This window comes from Pseudophryne corroboree, chromosome 1, assembly GCF_028390025.1.
Source record: "Pseudophryne corroboree isolate aPseCor3 chromosome 1, aPseCor3.hap2, whole genome shotgun sequence".
Classification (NCBI taxonomy): Eukaryota; Metazoa; Chordata; class Amphibia; order Anura; family Myobatrachidae; genus Pseudophryne; species Pseudophryne corroboree.
In genome coordinates, this window is record NC_086444.1 from 769575365 (window position 1) to 769595183 (window position 19819).

General features: G+C 41.1%; 1 protein-coding gene across 8 annotated transcripts in view; it reads left to right on the forward strand.

Moving 5' to 3' along the window:
• The window catches only part of BMPR1B (bone morphogenetic protein receptor type 1B), an 804535-nt gene that overhangs the window by 734522 nt on the left and 50194 nt on the right, over positions 1-19819 (forward strand). For all 8 annotated transcript variants that reach the window (XM_063917486.1, XM_063917497.1, XM_063917476.1 and 5 more), the window contains 3 exons: positions 6644-6746; positions 9278-9380; positions 18806-18902. In XM_063917486.1, the coding sequence (XP_063773556.1) occupies positions 6644-6746; positions 9278-9380; positions 18806-18902 (303 nt within the window). The remainder of the gene's footprint in view (positions 1-6643; positions 6747-9277; positions 9381-18805; positions 18903-19819) is intronic.

The window sequence follows — 19819 nt, forward strand, 5'->3', positions numbered from 1 at the left end:
TTCTGCTAATTACTCCTTTAAGGGGGCATTGGGCTGAATGAAGAGGCCCCTGTATATGGCTTCCAGGGTGGTAAGGGGTGTTAAATACGTAGGGGAGGGGTGGATAGTGGAGTGGGCTTAATATTCATCATTTTCTGGAGGGAGGGCAGCTTGCTTGACTGAAGATATCTCAAGTTCCTGAAATTAGATTTCTTAGCTTTGAATGGGATAAAAAATCTAGAGAGTCCCACCTTTCAGGAGATACTAGGGACTTGGGGATCAGATCTCAGGAGCCAGAGCAATCCACCAACAAAAATATAAAACTGCGTATTAGGCGTGTGGAGCTGGAGCAGGGACCAGCTGCTGGAAGGCTGATATCTCTGGTTCTGGGCATAATTGAGACAAGCTGCCAATGTTCTCCAAAAGGGGAGAGTCCCACCTTTTGGAATGTATCCTCAGATAAACTCTAACTCAGACAGAACCCAAGATATCTGTCTGGGAAGAGCAATTAACAGGCTTCGATGGGGACCACTGCTTTCAAGTCGAATATCTCCAGTTCCCCAGGGCCGATTTTTAAAAATCTGGTACCCCTGGAAAGAGGGGACCCTTAGCTATCAGCCTAGGGCCCTTATACTCCTGGGGCCCTTGGGCAAGAGCCCATTGAGCCCATACGAAAAGACGGCCCTGACGGGAGGTGGCATGACTCTAGCTAAGACCTGGAAGGGGAGTATTGTGACGCCTATACCAAGGGAGCCATGTGGAGTGAAATTTTTGTACTGTATTGGTTTGTAGACTTGTGATATATTCCAACTATGATATGAACCAGATTCTGTTCAGTAGTTCCTGTTTGCCAGGGGCAGTAATAGCTTTCCATTGATGCACTATTTGGTATTCAACTGCACACAAGATATGGAGAATTAATTGATTCCTTGGACATGTTTTTGATTGGGGCACTGAGTAGTAAGTTTGCAGGAGAGGGGGGTGTTGTGAGCTCAGCGAGATTAGTAACAAGGGACCTAACCATACTCCAATACTGGGCTATCACAGGGCAAGACCACCAAATGTGTTAAAAGGAACCCACTTGTCCACAAGTGGAGCATTTTTTTTTGCCACTGCGCATGCATATACTATAGGTTGTACTGCATATGTGCTGTGATGGTTTTGTGACAACAATTGCAGTGAGGATTTAGAGCCTGATTTCTGATTTGGGAATAACGTAAGAAGGAGCAAGTAATTGTGCACCTGGGCAAACCATGTTGTATTGCAGGTGGGGCAGATGTAACATGTGCAGAGAGATTTAGATGTGAGAGGGGGTGTGTCCAAACTCTAAACTGCCATCTGAAAATAAAGCTGCCCAGTATTTGTGGGCTACATGCGAAAAGCAGCGAGTATTTACCCTGCATGCATAGAAAATGTATGTATTTGCACCCCTTGCATCGCAACATGGTTTGTCGTGGTGCACAAGTACTTGCTTTTTCTTGCTTTACTCCCAAATCCAGATCAGGTCCTTATTCCCAAAGTGAGTGACAGTGAGGGAGCATTTGTGGGTCTGGCGACTCAAATACAGGTGTGTCGCAACCAGTGCTGGCTCCAGAGGTGGTGCTGCAGCCAGGGCTGGTGCAAGATTTCTAGTCACCCTAGGTAAAACTTCAGCCTACTGCCCTCAACCACCACTTACACCCACTTCCCAGACCATCAGATGAAAGTTCTACAGCCACCACTTGCATTAAGTACAACAAGGTTTCTTTAAGAGACATCCTTAATTTTGTGATAGACAGACTCAGTGGTACCCCCGCAGATTCCGGCCCCCTATACCACTGCCTAACATCTCCGGCCGTGTCTACCCTATGTGAATTTTGGACTCCCCTGCAGCCCTACCGCCACTAGTCACAACCATTTTAAGGGGTATGTCACAGTTTGTGACTGCGATCCTGTACACAGTTACAATGGCTCTAGCACCTTACTTCTGTCAGCCATGCTGTAGGCCCATTGAGTATTTCAAAAGGTCAGTTATTGAGCGATGTGCATCCAATGTCTGCATCTTTGTACGCAAGCAGAGGGTCTAAGATGATTACAGCATCTATTTACGAGAGACAGAGAGGCTGAGGCATAGCAAGCAACTCACAGAGAGCTGGGCACGCAGCCACAATGACAAAAGTGGGACGTGTGGCTCGCAATCGTGGCATTTCTGCAAAGCCACGCCCCTTTTGCAGGTACCTTTTAGGGCACATGCACCTTCTGTGTATGCAGGATTCCCGAATCTGCTCTTTATAATGTTGGAAGATATGATATTGCATTGGGACTGCAGCAAAGCCGATGGCCAATATACTGTAGCTACAGATACAAGTGCACACTTGCTGCAGGGACCGCCAGTGACTGACATCTTAACTGGACAGGCATATTTAAATGCCACCCAGTTGTGATGACAGGCACAATACATCAGGCGGATGATTGGTAAGTGTGTAACTTACCAATCGTTAGATAGGTCCGCGGCCCGGTGGCCCCGCTGAGTACCCAGCTTTAGTGTCATATGGGCTTTTAGAATTGTTTTATTTAAAGTAAGTGCTCACTTACATTATGTACCTTGATTGTACTGCTTTGTAAATTAGCCCTGAACAAATTTTTTATTTGTTTGCATGTTAGAACAATACTGTCCGCTTTTGCATGCAGCACACAAATGCTGAACAGCTTTAGATTTATACTGAAATTTAAAGTTTAGTTAGGATGCATCAGGCTCCCAACCCTAAATGTGTTTGCGCGATTTACATTTGCCACCCTGCAGCACATCATGGTTTTGAGACAAAACTGCACCTTCCAGATGGATTTACAGCTAACTCTAAACAAAGCCCAAAATGAGCATACTAACAGTGGGCTGCTTTTTCATCTAGCTGCATGTAGATCAGGAATTGGCAAAGCTTGGACACATTGCCATTGAGCAGAATGACATCTCATAAAACGCTCAGTATATCAGGGCCAGCAAGGTATACCTTTTAGACCTACTACTGGTTATTTTAAGTCTGTTGTAGAAAGTTTTCTTCACCACAGGTGTAATCTGTCTCTGCCACTCCAATGGGAAATGCATGTGTTGCCAAATTAATTTAACAGTGACGTAATTTAGTCAGTGTTTGGATGACTGCTGAGGGAAAAGATTCTCAAAAGCCGCTAAACACATTAACATTTTTATACAAGTAGATAACTATGTGCATTACAGCTCCTACAGCTGAATATTAACTCTCATTACACCAGTGACTTATGAAATAGTATTTCCACAGAAAGCAAGAGGCCTGCAAGATAAATGTGGATTAGGACACTCTAGCCCCACTAAAATGGATAGTTCACATTCTGCCAATCTTCTCAATACATGCCCCTATACAGAAAATAGGGGGTATCACCAGGTACAGTATCGTATTCCTACACCCATCAAACACCCCCTACACGAGGCCCTGGCTACACAAAACATGAAAAACAATATAAAACGAACACATCTAACTGTTTTTTAGTGTTATAACTAAGATCTCATACAGGAATGGGCAAAGCAGCTGATATGACAGCTTTTGTTTTCTAAAATCATTGCCAACAAATCAGAAATATCATAGAATTAAATACACATCAGTTTCTATTCTATCTTTCTGCTAAAAGTGGCAAATGCTGTCTCCTACTTCACTGCTAAAAAATGTATTGTTACACTTTGTGCCATATTTAATTAAAGCTACGCTACCACCTAGGAAAATATTGTGAGAGGAGCACCAGGAAAGGCGGCTGTAAGAGACAGGCCTCACGGCTTTATCTGGGGGAGGGCGAACTTTAGGAAAATATTTATCTAGGTGAATTACCCAGAAAGTAGACTCCAGATGCACTTATAGCTTCACAAAACTAAAAGTAGACCATATAAGGTACTTTGATACAACGACTAAACGTCATGACAACAGAGAGAGGTAAAGTGGAGAGAGATAAAGTACTAACCAATCAGCTTATAACTGTCGTATTTCAAACACATTGCCTGTAAAATGGTAGTTAGTAGATAATTGGTTAATGCTTTACTTACGCTTTATTTCTCTCCAAGCTTTGACAAATCTGGGTCTATATGTTTTTAAGAGTTAATTAAGCAATTGTTGTATTTAACTACATTGTTCTGCAAGCAATGCTAAATACAGACTGATCGGTGGTCCTGAACTTTGCTGCACAGATGCTACTTTTAGTAGCTCAAAGAGGTCTTGTCTACCAGACCTCATGCCTGGCTCTCCCAAACTGAACGGTATCCAGTCTTTAGGTCAACGATACTTAGGTCAACACTCATTAGGTTGACCACTATTTGTCAACATGCATTAGGTCGGCATGGTCATTACGGGACACTGTGCACTAATTGGGGTTCCTGGTCACTTTACAAAGAAAATGACACCAATTTTTTTAATACTCATGTTGACCTTTTTCCATGTCGACCTAATGACCGTGTTGACCTATTTCAGGTGTCGACCTAGTCACTGTCGACCAATAGGGGTCAACCTAATGACTGTTGACCTAGTTACTGTCGACCCAACGATCCACACCCAACTGAACATGGCAATATTGGGCAGATATCATATAACAACAAGTGATATTCTTGTTATCACTCCTTACGAATGATAAATGGTGCTGCAACCAATTAGCTCCCAGCTGTCATTTTACAAACACATGACAAGAGTTTATTAGCTGGAGCCCCATATATCATTCGTCACGAGTGATAACAAGAATATCACTTGTTGTTAAATCTGCCCTTATATCTGTATTATTTCTCATGATTCACAGAAAGCTGTTATTTTTATCACGTGCGTATCTACGCATTGGCCAGGATGGCACATGTCAGGGTAACTTGCCGAGGGGAGTGACACAGTGACAGCACTGCCGCCACCCTTAGGGCACTGCTCTGTGAGCTGTGGCTATATGTGTGAGCACAGTAGAGGCAGACGCTGGAGATGTCTGCCAACTCGGTCGTGCAGCGGCACCAGTGCCGCCTCTATGGCCAGAGCGCACAATCTCGCCCCTGCTTTTCCTCACTGGCGTCTTCTCCTCACAGGGCAGGATATACTCATACTAACTGTGCGGTGAGTGCCACTGGACCCGCTGCTCCTCCATGACTCCACAGTGGCAATGTGGCTGTGAACCTGCGCAGCCCGTAAACTTAAGCAAATGAACCAGACACCCCAGGATACCCCACATATCGGGGCTGTCCGACATTGCTTCACAGCCCTCCCAAGAGACTGCCTTCTCTCACCACATACAGGAGGAAAGAAAAAAGGCAGGTACAATGAGGGCGCATTTAAATGGAAGGCAGTGTGTGTACTGGGGGGTGGGTAATATGGTGTGCTGTGTGTACTGGAGAGGTAATATGTGTGTGCTGTGTTATGGGGGAATATGCTGGTACTGTATGTACTAGGAGTTATATGGGTGTGCTGTATGTACTAGTGGTGTGCTGTATGTATTGGGAGAATAAATACCATATGGGGAACGGTGTGTACTGAGGAGTAGTATTGTGGAGGGCACTGTGTATACTGAGAGGTGTTATGGAGGGTGCTCTGCATAATAAGGGGTACTATGGGGACCTTATGAGCTTATGCAGCGTAGAGGGACAATGTGTATAAATAGAAGGTGAGACTATGAGGGCAAAATGATAGGGTTTCAAACAACTTGAAGCTAGACCAACCACGTGTGAGTGGAGTGGGGGGAGGTGTGAGTGAAAAACAAGTACAGTACAGAGTGGAATTAGGAGGGGGTGCGGGGTTGTTTGCCAGTCCCTTACTTTGCCAGGGGAGCTCAGACCCCTAGATACATTCCTGTTTTTCATGTATTGTGAACCTTTGATGATCATCAGTTTGTAGATAGCGGGATTCTTAGGGGTATATTTACTAAAGTGCGGGTTTACAAAAGTTGAAATGTAGCCCATAGCAGCCAATCCGATTCTGGTTATTATCTTCGAGAAGGTGCTAGATAAATAATAAGTAGAATCTGATTGGTTACTATGGACATCTCCACATTTGAAAACCTGTGAATATACTCCTAAATCTCTATAGATCCATTTATACAGTATGTGCAGTATGATGGTGTTATGGACATCTACAGACAGAAGCAGGAGAGTACTGGCCAGAGAGTTTACTTGCCATGACAAAGCTTTAAATCAATTATCTGTCCAACATGGGTATTTCTTATTTCATTTAACATGACGTATTCTCCCTCAGCTGTGGGGAACGGGAACTGCTTGCTCTCCTTTAAAGGGTCACATGTGATAATCCTGAGTAATCACCTCTTCTGTATCCACTCTCTAGTGACACTGATGTGAGTGCAGTGCATTCTCACAGTCTGTTGAAGTCACAGCCACGGCTGGCTGGATGACACCTACTCCTCACCTTGTCAAGTCGGCAGTTAATATTAGGACTGCATGACCTCTACAAGCTGGTGGTCTGACTTTAAACTTAAACAAGTTGTTTCTTAGCCCTCCACCAGCAACACCGCTTAGTGGACAAAAGTCAAACCAATTAGCAGCAAATCATTATAATCTGAATATTTCCATCTTTCTATAACTGAAAGTGTGACTGTATTCTGCAGGTCTACAAAGTCTAATAATGTTATGCTGTCTGTGTTTCACCTACGATTGAAGGTTAGAGCTTTAAATGTATTGTATTGTCTGCAGGACGGATGGCTACTGTTTCACAATTATAGAAGAAGATGAATCTGGAGTTCCGGTGATCACCTCTGGCTGCCTAGGACTAGAAGGTTCAGACTTCCAATGCAGGGTAAGTTGATGATTGTATATTGTCACCACTGTTTCCTTCCTGTACCATGTAATACTTCACTGAGCTGACACATGGCAGCCTTCTGTGTTTTATTTTTAGTAAATAAACTTTATTTCTATTGGTACTTAAGATAAAAGCTGATTTCCATATGATCTCTGCTTGTAACACCAGTGCCCGGATGACAAAGAGGCGTTCTGTTGCACAGCTGCACATGTCGGTGACTGAATGGTGCACACACAATGATGGGATCTGGAAGCTGTGATTAAAACTCTTTGCGTCTAGAACAAGCAACAAGTTTCAGGCCATTAGCATAAAAGAAGTTAATCATTGCAGGGGATAATAAAGACATCTGTGTTCTTGACATGCTCTGGAATGTATTCATTTTAGGCATCCAACTCATATTTGATAACAAAAATCATATGCACTTTTGACCTGATTGTGTTTCAGCGCAGTTATTAATTTAGTGAATGATACATTATGCTGAAAGTGTTCCCTTTGTGTTGGTTCCCACACCCCGAGTTGGATCATCCCTTTATTTCCCAGATGGCTTTTATTAGGGAGTGATTGTCCATGTGTGGTCATGGGAGGAATGCTCATGGCTAATACGTTCTTACTCACTTCCTGCACTGGGTGTACATAAGGGCAATGGCTATGTGATAGGAAAAAATAACAGTTCAATGAATGGGTTACTGTCTGGCTGCCCTGCCTGCTATATTGTATGTTTGAAAATATAAGGCTTTCCTTAAAATAATATGTCATAATGGCTAACCTTAGTGGTGGCCATTGATAGGCAAGCCTTGCGACAAATTATTACTTAATAAAGATTTCATAATCTGGGGTAGGCATATGGGTGCATTAACAAAAATATACATCAGACTCATCATAATATACAAATGATGGTGATGAATCAGATAATTTTCCTCCTACTATAACATATAAGGATATTGTAAGTCACCGAGGCGTTCCATGACCATATACACAAATTTGAGGTGACTTGTAACAACTGTAACTGTACCTTACAGCATAGGATGCCTCATTGCTTATACATATTATAAACGTTTCCCTAAGAACTCTGACATGGTAACTTCAGGACTTACCATTTTTTATTACTTATGGGAGATTATATATATTATATATGGGAGATATATATATTAGTGTGTATATACTGTGCAGGGCCAGATTAAGTCTTCGGGGGGCCCAGGGCACTAAAAACCGAGAGGCCTCCCCCTCTTGTCAGCACCGCCTCCCCCTGGTTATGCCTGCTGTGTGTATACTCCTCCTCCCACAACAGCAATTCCCTGTACCCATGTACAGAGCAGGATTTATACTTCATTGGGGCCTTAAGCAAGAAATCTTTTTGCAGCCCCCCTCCCTGAACTGCATGCAATTTCACTCACACACTGTGAGTGAAATTGAGAGCTACTGCTATTACTCTGTAACTCTTCATGCAGCTGCTCAGTGTGATTGTGTTAGGGATGGTCATCGGTGTGTACGCCATTGATGGTTGCCATTGATGGTGAAACTGTGAGTGACCATTGATGGTCACTAACTATGCTATGGGAGACCATCGATGGTTTCACTCATCGATGGCCATTCCTGTTATGTCTGTGAATGACCCACGGGCCAATCACAGACCAGGGGTGGGGCTTCACGGGTGCTGGGGACAGAGCTATGCTCCGTGTCCTAGCATCTTTAAAATAAAAAACAAAAAAAAATATTTGTTTAGGCTAAGCCATCGATGGAGAGAAACCATCTGGTTCACTCCCATCGATGGCACAACTATTCTACATCGGCTGTAAACCGGTCGATGGCCATCCCTAGACTGTGTGTAGGGGCAGTTGTGTCTGAGGCAGAGCAGCTCAGCCGCGGGGCCCCTTGAGACAGTAGGGCTCAGGGTACATACCCCCTGTGACACCCCCTTAATCCGGCTCTGATACTGTGTATATGCTATCGATATCACAGAACTCCTTGACTTGATATATCCTCTACATTCACAGTAGGGATGCCTGAGATTAAATAATTCTGTTAATGAAAAAGTAATTATAGACAGTATATGAATTTAGTCAGGGTTAGAATGACATTTAGTTGAAACCTGACATTTTGATTCCTCGGAAAGGGTGAGCTGCAGAGGGACAAATATAAAATGTGCAGCTAGATTTAGGGTTAGGAGGATGAGTGTGCCATATGCAAAATGCAGACAGCATTTTCGCTGCTTCTACAAAACTCTTTGTATTTGTTCCCTTTATATGGCAAAATTATTTGCTTATGTTCAAATTTTCACAGGTAATTGGATTTGCTTCTAACTCTGAATGAAGAACATAATTGCCATCAGGTGTTATTTTTATTGTTCTCCTAGTGAAATTAATACCAGCTACATGAGAATCCTAATGCATAGTTCAAATGTAGAAAGAAGTGGCATTGTCAACATTGGTGGTCTCTTTTGAAGTCTTTAGTTCAGTTCTGCAAACATCACCTTTACAATGCGTTTATATTTTCTCATCATGTTTCACAAGAATATATTTTTGTTTTAGGATACACCTATTCCACATCAAAGGCGATCCATTGAGTGCTGTACAGATGAAGACTTTTGTAACAGAGCTCTTCATCCCACCCTGCCCCCACTCAAAAATAAAGGTAACATTGAAAGGCTGATAATTTTTCTTTAATATGACATCCACAGCTTTTGACATATGGATGGAAAGGCTCACGGGGGGGGTATTTCCAAGGACACTGAGAGATTTTAGTTAATTTGTCATGGAAGATATTAAATTCCTTACATATCACTGATATACCTTACATCAAGTAATTTGAAAGCTTTTTATACAACTGTGTCCTCATACACATAGCTTCTATATGCCATACTGCCAAGATGCCCGTCACGTCTGAGCTGCTCCGAGATATGTAGTGCACCAATATTTTCTTTAAGTTTTGCATCTTATTCCACTGACTGTATACTAGAGATGCTGGGCTGCGACGTTATCTGCACAGAAATTCTTATTAAACCACATAAAGTGGCAGATGAGGCACAACGGAACTTGCCCACAGACTCTGCATTATAGCACTTCGTATACAGATTCTGACTCAGTTGCACACAAATGTACAGATGTCACACTTCAGATTGATCAATGGAATCTAGCAATGTAGTTTTGCTGCTGCCAGTTTTTTTTTTTTTGTGTGTGAATAAGATGCATATTGTGAGCAGGAAATGCTCAGAGTAACCCAAATATGTGTGACCTTGTGAGCCAAGAGTGGCTGTTTGAGGACACATCACAGTGTAAGAGGACACATTTGTATCATTTCTATTCAGACAATTAGACAACAAATCTAATAAGGTACATTAACATTAATAAAGTGATACACTTGAATCATGGGGAGTTTGCTATAAGAGCTGCGCAGGTAATATAATATATATATATATATATATATATATATATATATAGTTGTCCCATATACTGCATATTTTTGGTTGAATAGGTGAAGGGGCATAATACCCTTCTCCTGTATTTTATTCAGTTTCTAGTGATGTCAGCAATGTTTGACTGATCACATTACTAGTTATTATGCTAGGCGATCTGTGCTCATTTTTGAGTGCACGTCTATGGAATATGAGGGAAAATGAGTGAGAATGTTACTTGCCGAATGCCTTTGCCTGAAATTCCCAGCAGCACTCTGGGCATATGGCTCAGAAGTAAATCCTCACATAGAATGTAATTTTTAAATATGGTGCATTTAAAAGAAACATAGGTAATAAACCACAAATGTTAACTCTTTAAAACTCTAGACATTTTGTGCAGTGCCATATTTTTTTATATAATTTTATATTGTTTATTTATTTCTTTATTAACAGTTTTATTTATTTATTAACAGTTTCTTATATAGCACAGCATATTCTGTTGCGCTTTACTATTACATAAGTAAATATTAAAATATTTATATAGGATCCTATAAAACCACATAAATGAGTAATAATAAAATGCATATGACAAAAAATAATACTAAAATAAGGATTTTGCCATAATGTGGGGATCTGAAAACGCTTTCACTGGTCAGCTGCTTGTGTCTGAGGGCAAAATGTAGAGGAAACTAGGTTAAAGCTGTGTCTTAGCTGCAGGTCAGACACAATTAACCTTTCCTGCAAGGTTATATTACAGAAATAATGATATTGGAATGCTTAGAAGTTCTGAGCAAAATAAGATTAAACATCAATGATTCATTTATTAAAACAATTTATTAATAATAATAACAATAATAATAATAATACTACCAATAATGGCTAATAATGGTACAGTATTAGAAAAACATACCTGCAATTATTCAAAAACTCCAAAGAACTACTCTTAAAAAAAACCCAAAACACTGTAATGTTAATAGTTACATTTAAGACATATATCACATTAATAAGATATGCTGCTCCTGTATAAACACTTCCAGTTTGCATCCTTAGTGCTTGGTAATGTCATGATTTATAATACAGAATTATTGATGGTATTCATTAGAAGCACAATTATTAGAAGAGATACATTCATTTGAAATGTATCTGATATTCAATACAGTACATTGAAATACATTTAATTCTTACAATATAGCTCTTTAATATATAATTACCATACCAAACATTACTGGCCATCCAAACAATACAAACATTAATTGATGTAATATATTTGGGAGGGGCAGGGTAGATGAAGTCCTCATGACTGGCAGCAGTGGTGCCATGATGTCTGGCTCTTAGGTTGACTAGATGCTAAATGGGCACAAAAGTAGTCTGAGGAATTACTGTAGAAAACGTTTATACATAGAAGTACATAGGTTTATTTGTCTATATATTGGATTCTGCCACTTATTGTCTCCTGAAAGCCTTATCGTTCAGTTTTGCTTCCATTGTGCTAGTTTAGTGCATAATATACTGTAGCAGGAGAATAATCTGTGTCATTGATCAGGCATTTTTTTTTATTTATAGCAGGAAGACAAAAAAGGGGGGAATGCAGTTATATATAAGTAATACTGAACCTAAATAGCAATAAAAGTGGGTACACATATTACCGACCACTCAGCTGATTGGATTAAACGCTCCCGATCAGCAGAGTAGTGTGTACCCAGCTGGACTCCCTGTGACCCCCATAGATCAGTGTTTACGGTCTTCCATGGGATCCGGAGATCAGCAGTTTAAATATTAAACTGCACATAAGATGCAACCTCCCAGTCCCACAATTGCTGGAGCATTGCAGGAGTGTTTAAAGCTGGTTAATCGACTATTGCTCCAGCGTGCATACCTATACAAATGTCAGCCAATCAGCCGATACTGGGTGATTGGCCCAACGATTGTATAGGTGTGTACCCAGCATTAGGAAGAATACATAGTTTATATGTTGAACTAAGGCACAAGTTCTTCTTGTTCAGACTTTACCTGCAAATCCTTCTCTCCCCCAAATGTGTATTTTCTCCCTGCAGCAAGCAAAGCTGCTCCTTGCCTGCCCCCACTGATGGAAGCCATGCAAAAGCAGGACTGCCATCAGAAAGTATGGGACCCAGTAAAGAGAAAACAGACAGAGCTCCCCTCAACCTACATCCGGCCTCCAACCCAGTGGGTGCATATATGTAGCATGGAGCCCTGAACAAGCACATGCTCTCCCTACCGTACTAACATGTGCCTCATGCCCCTCAGACATATCCTCATATCACATTGCCTCTTCACACCATATGTTTCATTGTCTACAATATTTAGTCCTGCTCATCCATCGTTCTCCCATTTCTATACACTTTATCCATATCTAATGCCCACAAATTGTATTGTTGAGATTCACTTGATGACCAGTCCAAGCAGGCCATATTTACTAACGAGGCAATAGAGTTTACCACTGGATCTTCTAAAACCAGAATATGTTAAAGAGAGTATTTTTAGACCCCATAGAAAGATAATAGGCCCTTGATTCATAGAAGGTATTATCGTACATCAATTATCAAATTAACCACAGATCTCCTCTATAACCCCCCAAAAATATTACTCCCAAGCGTACCCCTAATAGCCTTAATCCTAACTATTACTTACTGTAGACCAAACATTTGCACCAGCGCTAACCCAAGCCTAAACCATAACTGTAAATGTTGCTTAAGATCACAAATGATCCTAACAGTCCATTGTCTCCCCACATTATATACATGTTAGGAACATTCATGTTGCTTCATTTGTACCGCTGGATACAGTATAATGGTCTTTAAGAAAGGTCTTTTAATATGTGGTTACAAGTCAACCATGAAGTGTTCCAGAGGGGTTCGGTGGCCCCACAATGGCATGTTTGTTCTAGAATCACTAAAGTCTTAAATCGTCCCTGAGTCAATATCCACACATTTAACACCTAATACTATAACTGTGGTTATAACACAGTGCTTTTTGCTTTAATTCAATGAAGGGTGACAATTGCGCATATTTAAGGTAGCCTTCCAGGACAGGTCACATTTGACTTAAGTTACATTTTAAATTTTCATGTGTGACTTTAGTCAGACTTCATTTATTTTTGTGAAATTTAGAAGAAGCAAACCTTACTTTCACAAACGCAAAACCAATCGACAAAGGAATTTAAGCAATTTACGGATCATGTTCTATGTAATTATGGATCTCTCTGAAGTTGCTCATTCAATAATTAATTACGTATATATTATACATTCATCAGCAGTTTAACTAGTGTCTTTGAGACCTATACATTATTAATTGTTAAAATCTTAATTGCCCTTGTCTTGTGAAGAAGCTATTTTGTTTAAGTTGTCTGCAATCTCTATCAGCCTGATTCAAACTGACATCCTAAACTGTTACAAACCACACATTTCACATCAAAGTGGGCACTATTAAAAAAAAAAAGCTACACTGTTAGTAAACCATGAAATGAAGCTTTCAGTCCCCTGTTTCGCTTCTTTTCTCAAAAAGAAAGGCAGCTTCCCCAGAGAGTTCTCTATTTCATCTCTCACACACTTAGAGCCAGAGAACAGGTAGAGAGCTGCAGCTGAAGCGAGAAATGACTGATGGCCCTCTGTGTTTTTCTGATAGACATCTTGTCAGTGTCTCTTTTCAAAGAGCTTCAGCTACAGTGTAATTCACATGCCTACATGGTTGAAATTAAAAGCCAAAGGCAATCCCATTTATATTATTAAAATGCATGTTGTAGATTAAGTCTACATATTTAAAGAGTTAAAGGGAAAAAAAACAGTAAAGAACAAGAAGCAAGTCTTTAATAAAAGAGTAAAGTAAGAGGTCCCCACGGAGACTCTTGTCTCATTACTCTCGTAAATCTGTAACATAATAGCGCCATTGCAGGATGAGTCGATAAAGATGAAGTTCTCATTTTTCCGTGCTTAGCTATGGCATGAATGTGGCGTGTCCTTTCAAAGAAATTGTTGATCCTGCTAATCTCTTCAGACAAGGACCACGCAGTAGTTTATGTATATTCTATATGTTGTAAATGCAGAGGGGCTTTCTGTTGGTACAGGTAAGAAGCACGGTTACATTGAGATTAGTTATATGAGTGAGGTACCTGCTTCTTGTAGTAGGACTCATGACTGCAGAACCTAGGACAGCACTGCCTTCCATGCTGAGCACAAAAATGTCAGACTGGGGAATATCTTGCTACATAATTAGCATTCCTAATTAGATAATAATGCTACCGATGTGTCTTCATATACCTATCCTTTTTTTGGGTCCATATAGTGCAACACACCAGGTTTAATTGACATAGCAAAAAGTGACACGAAAAATCACGGCTTTTTGCTTTGTGTCCATTTCAGTTGTATAGTGCCGTGGAATTTGCTGCCCTATGTAAGGCACTGTTAATAAATAAAATCTCCATATTTAAGTGCCAGGATAGCCCTTGCGGCAAAGGATTGTCCCAACAACTAGATTTGAAACTTCTTTTGCATTTGCTAAAGATGTTGGTCTGTGCATGCGCCAATCAACATTGGAGACATCAGCTGATCAGAGAAGACAGCACCCCAGGGTGGGGGGGGGGGGGGGGGGAGGGGGAGCAGAGAGGAAAAAGGAGCTGCCAGGGAAGCAGGAACAGCAGAGGCGAAGGAGCCAGCAAGGGTAGGGGAGGAAAGCAAGAAGAGAACACCTCTTCCTTGCGTTCCTCCATTTCTGCAGGTAAGAGGAAATATAACACCATCTACAGATGGCATTATGTTTCTCAAAAAATATGTTCCTGCACAGTCACCATTATATCCAATGGCAGGTGCAGGAATATGCAAGGAGATATGAAATAGCGAAAAAACTAAAGTATGGCTTTCTCCATCTAAAATGCTTGAGAAAAGCCATATTTTTGTTTATTAATTAGACCCTTAGACAATGTACAACGTATAGCAATTCTTGGACTATTATGCTTATTTTTTAATAGCGTTTAAGCTGCATATAAAGTTACGTATACCGTCTTAGGCACTTGGGATCAGTATTTTTGTAGAAAAGGAATTAGTATATGCATGACACGATGTGTGGCACGGTGCATGGCACGGCTCACTTGTATCGGTCCCCAGTCTTTCACTTTTATACGCTGGTTAGTGCCTGGGCAATATAACACTACTGCTGTATTCAATGGTATCCGTTCAGATGGTCGACCATGTTATGGTCGACAGTCATTAGGTCGACCACTATTGCTCGACATTGACATGGTCAACATGGACACTTGGTCGACACATGAAAATGGTCGACACATGAAAGGTCGACACATGAAAAGGTCGACATGAGTTTTTTAACTTTTTTATCTTTTGGGGAACTTTTCCATACTTTACGATCCACGTGGACTACGATTGGAACGGTAATCTGTGCCGAGCGAAGCGGTAGCGGAGCGAAGGCACCATGCTCGAAGCATGGCGAGCGAAGCGAGCCATGCGAGGGGACGCGGTGCACTAATTGGGGTTCCCAGTCACTTTACGCAAAAAACGATACCAAAAAAAGTTAAAAAACTCATGTCGACCTTTTCATGTGTTGACCTTTCATGTGTCGACCATTTTCATGTGTTGACCATGTGTCCATGTCGACCATGTCCATGTCGACCAATAGTGGTCGACCTAATGACTGTCGACTATAACAAGGTTGACCATTCATACCGGAACCGTATCCAATACCAGTAATGCAGTGCTTTGTGCTTTTGTTACATTAGTGATGTGATTAAGATGCATATCTTGTAACAAGAGTGTGTGGCGAGCGGCATGGTGTGGATTATTCGCAAAATCCGTGGCACGCCAAACAGGACTATTGTGCACAACTTGAGAATAAGTGTATGTGTACACATCTGTATGCTGGTTATGTGGGTTTAGTTATAGCACCTTATAGCGAGATCATTGTGTTCTAGGCAACATAAATCAGCATAGTTCAATAAATAGCATCACAGAATCTGCCACACAAAATGCTCTATTAAAGTGTAATATATAAATGTACATGAGCATGTGGGGAAAGGATAAAGTAATTCTAGCATTTAGCATTTTACTTTTTTGGGGGGCCAGTACACATGTATCTGTGATAAAACTACTAGGGGGAATTCAATTAGCTGCCGTAGATTACCACAGCGAATTGATACCCTGGGGCTATCCAGTTAGCCCTGAAGCCAGCAGTCATCTGGAATTTTTTTCACCTGCCTTAGCGGGATGAGAAAAAAATCCTAGATAACAAGGGGATTAACGGGTGCCGTGACCGCGTTTACGCACAAACAAGTTCACCCTTGAGTTAATGGCCATTGACCCATGTTAACGTAATGTGTTAACGGGTGTCAACTAGGCTATCAGGATAAGTTAGGACCCTAATTGAATAATGCCAAAAGCTACCTCCCGTTTTCATCTGCGGTAATTTACTGCGGGTAATTGAATACACAACATACAATCATGAAAAAGGCTTTTAAGCAATGAATAAATAATAGGTCGTTTATTATATAAATTACGTTGAAAAAAATAAAAATTAATACTTAATTGACACCTGCTACTAAACTTTTCTCCCCTAAAGAAAATACACTTTTAATAGAATCCCATTTTGCATCGCAGTGCTTATATTAATACTGTATATAAACATGGGTTTGTGTTTGTTAATGAGCAACACCTCTTATCATTCCTTTGTTAAATGGTAATATACCATATTCCTAAATATTTCCAGCATCTATCAATCCTCAGTCAGGGCTTGCTAAGATTGATAGAACTGTAGTGCAATAACAGCTCAATAAGTCCGTCTCATGCCTTATCAGCTGTCACCCAGCCGCAACAGACCCGCCCAGTGTAAGGTTTGCTCACTTAATAAAATCATCTGCATATTGTGCTTCTTTTAGCTGCCAAACATTGTAAACCTGGATATTTGTTTATCTTGCTATGTAATCTAGGGCCGGCATTCCCAACCACGGTCCTCAAGGCACACTAAGTGCTGAAACACACTACCCGGCTTTTGCCGGGCGGGAAAAAGCCGGACGGCTTTTTCCCATGCCGGCATTGTAGTTAACAGTGTGAGGGCTAGGGTCCCTTCACACTGCACGGCCCCGGCCCGGCTGCCGGGTTGCAGCCGGGTCTCACCGCCGGACCGTCTTTGGAGCCAGTAAACCGTGTGTGTGAAGGGGAGCTTTCACACACAACGGTTTTTTCTGAAGCCGTGTCTGATGCTGCGCATGCTCAAAGCCGTCCTGTGTGAGCGACTCTGCCGGTTTCTCCCGGATGGCAAAAAGCCGGACAAAGTTTGTCCGGCTTTTTGCCATCCGGGAAAAACCGGAGTGTGTGTTACAGCCCCAACAGTGCAGGTTTTAGTGATATCCAGGCTGCAGCACAGATGGTTAAATCAAAATAGCTGAGCTGCTAATTAAGTCACCTGTGCTGAAGCCTGGATACCACTAAAACCTGCACTGTTAGTGTGCCTTGAGGACCGTGGTTGGGAATGCCTGATGTAGGGGCATCAAGTCTAATATGTTTATGTGCATAGTTTTACATGGTTAGACCTATTTACTTCAGTTTAACTCATATGACTGGATGTAATGTAGTGCGAGATGGCCGGTGCTCCAAGATTCCAGCTGAACTCATACTTTTTTTTTAAAGCAGCAAACATTTACAAGGCAAAACCAACCTGGTTTTGCCTTGTAAATGTTTTCTGCTTTAAATAAACGTATGAGTTCGTCCGGAATCGCTGTCTCGCACTCCGTTACTTCCGACCCAGAATGTTTATTTTCCTATCATTCTTACATTCTATCTATTAATATGATTGGAAGACATAGGTTCCTTTATCTATTCTACATTATTTGGAAATAATGGATTTATTATTTATTTATCAATCTGTGGCGATAAAGAAGCTATTTTCTATTGTTGAGCAGTAATAAATATGACTCTATTGAGAAAATATTGGCAGAGTGGCTTGGCAATACTCAGATGTTCTGGTAGTACTCAGCTGTCAGCAATACTCAATTGCCTTGGTGACACTTACCAGGGGTGGTAAGGGTTATCTTACTTCTTCACCAGGCCGGTCTCTTTGTACATGCCGCTAGAGCCAGCTTTTTGGGAGGGGGCGTGGCCACACCTCAACCTATATGACTACGCCAGTTCCGGGCATGGCCCACTCTCGATGGCCCTGCCTGTGCATGCACTGTAATTATGTATACAAATAAGGTTATTTACATGTTGGTTTTATTCTTTACCTGTGCAGATTGTTGCACATTTTATACCTACAAATAGCGATATAATAGCCATATGAAAGAAAACTATAATAATAATAATAATAATAATAATAATAATAATAATAATAATACTTCAGATGCAAAGGAAACACATAACCCTGTAATGCTAGAAAAAAAATTCTGTTGTTGGTGAAACATTTTTCTGCTGGAAATAGAGATTTTGGCCCTTCAGTTAATCACCCACCTCAAAAAGTAAGTATGTGGTATATTATGTGGCTTGAACAAACCACAGGTCGCACGTATTTCCCAGTTTTCCATTTCAAAATAATTCTCAAAGTTTTCCTTTGGCAAAACATATGACAGGCCTGGGTGTAGTGAGACATCTAGGGCCCTACACTTGTACTTTAAAGCATTTTGAGCCCTGTATCTTTCTTGTTCCCCTAGATTTTGTTGATGGCAGTATCCATTACATGGCTCTCCTGATCTCAGTGACTGTATGCAGCATTATCCTTGCAGTGATTCTTATATTCTGTTACTTCAGGTAAGAAAACGCCATGATGGCCAGTCAAATAATCCATTTTACTCTTCTGGGCCTGCGGGAGATGCTTTGTGCAGACACATTTTACTTTGCAGATATGTTGTGAGGAAAAATACATAGCATTGTTAGTACCACTGATAACTATGTTTAAGGGTTACAGCTGAACTGTTGACTGTGATCCTCTGCACTATGGCTGCGTTTAGGGCTGTCATCAGAAATTATGGGTCTCAGGAATGATAAAATAGACAGAGCTCTTCCCTCCCAAAAAATAAATAAATTCTGCCGCACTGCTCCACCCGTATGTGATGTCATACATTGTGATGTTACATATATGTGGAGTGTTGCGGACTTACAGGAACAGTTAACAGAGATCTGATGCGCAGGAAAGGCTTATTTTAAGAAGTCTTCCCTTCGCATCAGCTTGCTGCTGATTAACAGACTGGTGCAGCTCTACAGGTCTTGGCAGTAGGAGCCAGGGGTGGGCCCCCATCTCTGTAAGGGCTCGGGACACCAGTCCCCACAGTCCCCCCCTGATGGCGGCCCTGGCTGCATTAGCTGGGAGTCTGTACTGAATATCAGACTGTGATATCGGGATAATAGACAACAAGAACACACCATTCTTTATACACTTGAAGTACATGTGCTAAATGACAGTGCAAACTCAATCAAACTTTGCTAGGAAAATAAACTATTCTGTAAGATTTAAGTGATTACTAAATAATAACATTTCTAAATCAGTTTTTACACAACAATACTGGTTAGTTCATTATGTGTGTTATACTAATCGGATTGTGTACCTTAAAGATGCATAGCAACCCTTAAAGAACACATTAACTAATACATACAAATGAAGTTAAATTCTAAGTATATGAGCATTATCTGGGACTATAAATCGAGTTAGGATTTCTTTTTCAGTTACA